The 5,000-nt window shown below is 41.5% G+C and overlaps 1 protein-coding gene across 2 annotated transcripts in view; it reads left to right on the forward strand.

Moving 5' to 3' along the window:
* The window catches only part of LOC307227711 (tetraspanin-18B-like), a 17,801-nt gene extending 13,368 nt beyond the window's left edge, over positions 1–4,433 (forward strand). Inside the window, exons 4-9 of one of the 2 annotated variants that reach the window (XM_079997125.1) lie at positions 1–184; positions 1,292–1,375; positions 1,461–1,559; positions 1,659–1,850; positions 3,052–3,135; positions 3,909–4,433. The exon at positions 1–184 is cut by the window's left edge and continues 11 nt beyond it. In XM_079997125.1, coding sequence (XP_079853251.1) covers positions 1–184; positions 1,292–1,375; positions 1,461–1,559; positions 1,659–1,850; positions 3,052–3,135; positions 3,909–3,956 — 691 coding nt within the window. In that variant the 3' untranslated portion in view covers positions 3,957–4,433. The remainder of the gene's footprint in view (positions 185–1,291; positions 1,376–1,460; positions 1,560–1,658; positions 1,851–3,051; positions 3,136–3,908) is intronic. The other variant, XM_079997126.1, reaches the window with a different exon arrangement.
* Positions 4,434–5,000: the final 567 nt, after the last annotated feature.

Here is a 5,000-nt window from a genome sequence, read left to right on the forward strand (position 1 = left end):
CCTCCTGCTGGGCGTGGGCCTGTGGGTGCTGCTGGACCCCATGGGCTTCAGGGAGATCGTGGCCGCCAACCCGCTGCTCTTCACAGGGGCCTATGTCATCCTGGCCCTGGGGGCCCTGCTCTTCCTGCTGGGCTTCCTGGGATGCTGTGGGGCCATCCGGGAGAATAAATGCCTGCTGCTGTTTGTGAGTGACCCCTGGACAATGTATCGATATAATGTCAGTATTGTGATATCATGAGATATTGTCTGATATAGTGAAATGAACACCTCTATCTGCTTGGTAATAATAATAATAATAATAATAATAATAATAATAATAATAATAATAATAATAACAACAACAATAATACCCACATTACTAACGATTGTTTGTGTGACTCTTTGTGACTCCCTAAAATATTATCAAATTATCAATATCGAGTTATTCATCAAAACATATTGTGATGTGTGACTTTGTCTATATCACCCATCGCTACCTTCGATACACTTTCATTGGAAGTTACTGGTCAGAAACAGGCTGTTTCAAACGTATATTTAAATACACATAAATAACACACTAACCCATCTTTTGCCAAAATATTTATAATTAATTGCAGGCAAAGGAAACCTTTTTAGGTTATACAGTATATGTATTAAAACGAATTGTGTTCTCTGTTTGTTTTGTATTTCTATTACACTTCATCAGGTGTGCAGTAGTTGAATTCATCACTTGTCCTAATAGTGACATTCCCTTTGGGAATCCATAAATTCGGAACCAATATTCACTGTCCAGCCATGGAACCACCATGTACTGAGGCCCACACTACAGTGAAGCAGTGCAACACTGACACCTAGAGCAGATAAATCAAACTGCAGCTCAGCAACACGTTGCCTGCACTTGGTAATAGATAACACATCTAACCAAACATACCTCCCATGCATTTATCACTATAGTAGTGTGAGTAATGTTTGTGCATTATTTCCAGGTGTCATCGATGATTTATGTGCGGTTTACTATGATTATGAATACATTATGAATGCATTTTATCAAACACACAGGGACATTATTTTATTTTATTGCACCTTAACAATCCCATTATGAAAGCAATCCATAGCAGTCATTAGAAAATAATAATGGATTAAAAAGTACCAAAGGGGAGAAAAACATCCCGATACAGGAAATTAAAGCGCTCATATTCATTGCAGTTTTTCCACCTGAAGCAAACTTTTCCTGAATTATGTTTCGAGTTATGTTTGTTTTCTCACTTACATAACTCAAGCCGTTAATTCTGTAACTGGCCCTTTTCCTCAGTTCTTCATGCTGATCCTCTTCATCTTCCTGGCTGAGCTGGCAGCTGCCATCTTGGCCTTCCTCTTCCGGGAGCATGTGAGTGAAGTGTGTAAACAGTCGCGGTCGTCGCTCGGGCTCTTCGGAAGGTTTTTCCCCCTCACTGACGTTTCCCTCCTGGGGTTCCTCGCAGCTGACCAGGGACTACTTCACCAGGGAGCTCAAACGCCACTACCAGGGCCACAACAACTCTGATGTCTTCACCTCCACCTGGAACGCCATCATGACCACGGTGAGTTAAAACTGTCCCCCGCTCCCGCGCCACGTTTCCAAACCTCCCCTTCACTGTTCCCACGCTGGGGTAAGGACTCTGGGTCCCGTCATTTCCCAGTTCGACTGCTGCGGCGTCTCCAGCCCAGAGGACTTTGACAAAAGCCTGTTCAGGCTGCTCAACCCCAACGAGATGGTGCCCGACGCCTGTTGCCAGAGGAACCGTTACCTTGGCAACGTGGAGCCCAGCAACGTGGAGCACATCAGTGTGGAGCAGTGCCTGAGCGGCAACATGGTCTTCAGACACAATAAGGTCAGGGGGGAAAAAAGTAACACGTTAGACACAGTGTGTGTGTGTGTGTGTGTGTGTGTGTGTGTGTGTGTGTAAAAACTGAACTAAAAACATCTCTCTGCTTGAGAAGTGCATGTATGTAAGACACAGCAGAGCAGTACAGTGGAGCCAAATAGAGCACAGGGTGGAAAAAGGAATACACTTGCTTAGCTAATTGTTAAAAAGTTTAAATATTTTTAAAAAGTAAAAAATAAATAAAAATACATCAGTGGTGCAAACAGTCAAGCATTAATGGAGAAAACATCCTCAAATATGAAATTTGAAATAATTATTTATTATAATTTTCTTTGGTTAATTTTGTTGTAGGAATGAACATTTCATAAACAATTCCAGGCCTGGGCAAAAATATTTCAGCCGTGTCATTTCTAGTCAGTTTCTAGTATTTTTGGTATATATATTTTGGTATATATTTTTTTATTTTTTTATAAAAATAAAAACATTTTGTTTCTGTAAAATACTTTATTCCAAATACTATGTGCAATTTCTCGAATAAATTACAAGACAAGGCAAGTTTATTTGCACACACATTTCAACAACAAGGCAATTTAAAGTGCTTTATATAAAACATAAAAAGCATGAAGACAAAGTGGCAAGAGCCACTTCATGCAAGAGCATGAAGTAAAAAAAAAAAAAATAGAATACCTAAACACAATGTAAAAGGGAGAACACATTACGAAGTTAAGAAATGTAATGCATAAAATCAAGTAAAAGTGAGAGTGCAGTGCAAGAAATGAATATTCTGTTTAGTAAAAGGCAGCAGCAAACATATAGGTCTTCAGCCTTGATTTGAAAGAGGTCAGAGTTGCAGCAGAGTTTGTTCCACATAGGATAGAATTAAGGAACTCGACATTTCTTACCAAAATTTCGAATTTTCCCACAACATTCAAGCAGTTGAGCAGGTTGCAATTTTTAATTTTTTAAAAATTTCAGGTGTTAAAAAATCCCAGTAATGAAAGACATAAATTAAACATTTCGTTACAAATGTGATCAAATCAGCCTTTCAGATTTCGTAAGTGTGGCTGAGCGCCATCTACTGGTTGAAATGAGCACAACGTGTTTGTTCTACAAATACATTTGTCAATGGCATTATGCCCAAATGCTTTCGTGTCCTAAATGTCTCATCAGTCATTTATTCCTGAACGCGCCCCTGTTTTTCTGGCAGGGCTGCTACTCTGCGATGGTGGACTACTTTGAGACCTACATCTACATGGCCGGGGCCATGGCCATCGTCGTGCTGACAATTGAAGTACGTTGTCATGCCTGTTTTCTGTCCCGGGGACTCGGGGGCTCGAGACAGCGTTCTGTAGGTCTGTGCGCACCAGTGAAAATAAAAGTGAAAATGCAGCACATGATATCTGAAGCTGACATGCGAAGCCTGGAAGCAGAATGGAGACGTGAGGCGGCGCAGCACCCGCTCCATGTTACATCCAGTCCAGACATTCTTATTTGGACTTCAGCTCTTTGACCTTTTAATCATTTTGTTCGTTTCCCACGCGTGTGGTTACCATGATCTCGGCTAAATTACTTATTTTTCTTTCAATTAAGAAGGTCTATTCTCAAATCTTGAGGGCAGCCACGATGAGGATATTTTAGTTGACGATAAATTGTTGTACGATTCATATCGATTTATAATTTAATTTACTTTTTTGTTGATATTTATATCCTGGCGTAGTATAGGCCGATAATAGTGTTGTGATATAATCCCACCCTATGGAGAACAGAAAGATTTATTGACATAAAACATTGAAAAAAAAAAAAAAAAGTAGAAAAATAAGATATATAAAATCAGATATCAAAATAAAATATAAAATAATATGGGTCGACAGTTTTAATTTTCCTCAACTCAACTAATGGTAAGATGCCAGATTTGCCTTCCATTCTACAACATTTCTGTCATTGGCTTGAAATCCCTCGAAATTGCATGAAACTCAACAACTTTGCCCAAAATATTGTGATTCGCTGAAACAAATGAGTATGACGTGAGTATGATGAACGTGTAATGTGTCGCCCTCCCCCCAGCTCTTCGCCATGGTGTTTGCCATGTGTCTGTTCAGAGGGATCCAGTGACTGCAAGAGAACCACACGGCACAACGCAGACAAAACTGTACAAAGAAGAAAAAAATCAAAGTATTTGTATTGTACACTGTTTTTTAATTCAGTATAAGTGTGTAACATGGGTTTGTACTTCACTTTGGGCTTGGGGAGGTCCATCTTTAGGCACGATAGAGGGGGAAAAAAGACAGAAAAGCCTGAAAAGAAAGTACAACGGATGACACTTATTTCTCCAGTTTACAGGAGAGTCGGTACGTTCAGGCAGTTTTAGTATGAAATAGTGTTGAAATATAGAGCACCTGAACATTTCTGCATCATGAGATAAAATTGTGTGTGCGCGCGTGTGTGTGTGTGCGTGCGGAGTTGTGACAGTGTACAGGATCTTTCCAGTGGTTTTAACGTTGTGCGTTATGTGCCATACTGGGACTTTTAATCTGAAAGTGAATTATTTCTGTGCATGTATGTGAACGTTCAAATCTTATTTGTTAAAGGCACCGATCAATATTAAAATAACCTTACTGTGGTGGAGCCGTTGAACTACTTTATTAGGCTGTGATCAAAACTGTGCATTGTTTCTGATATCTTGTATCAAGTTACTGGTAAAATCATCAGGGACCTTCCTGAGAGCTGAGGGGTAACCATGGAAACGCACGTCGGGGCATGTGGAGCGATAATAAAAACAAAAGTGAGGAGACGGACGGGACAGCGGTGTCCCTGAGGATCTTCAGCCGAATAATGCACCTCGGAAAGTTCAGAGTCGACCCATGACTCAAATGTGGGGACCGGTGTCTTGTGTTTGCACCTGGGCAGCCGCTCTGTGCATTGGCGTGGTGCTTTCTCACCTGGGGGGAAGAGGTAAGTCCCTCAAATGAGTTTCAGAGAACTACTTTCGCCGCCACGCTGTTATTTCACGGGGGTGCGGGCTTTCTGCGGCGACCTTGCGCTTCCAGAGGTCCTGAGGGTCCCGTCTCCTCCGGGCCGGCGGGCCACCATGCCCTGCGTGTACCACTACGAGGACGTCCGGAACCTGTCGCAGCTCTCGGTGCAGTGGAGGAGCCC

The sequence above is a fragment of the Zeus faber genome (assembly GCF_960531495.2).
Source record: "Zeus faber genome assembly, chromosome: 3".
NCBI classification, from domain to species: Eukaryota; Metazoa; Chordata; class Actinopteri; order Zeiformes; family Zeidae; genus Zeus; species Zeus faber.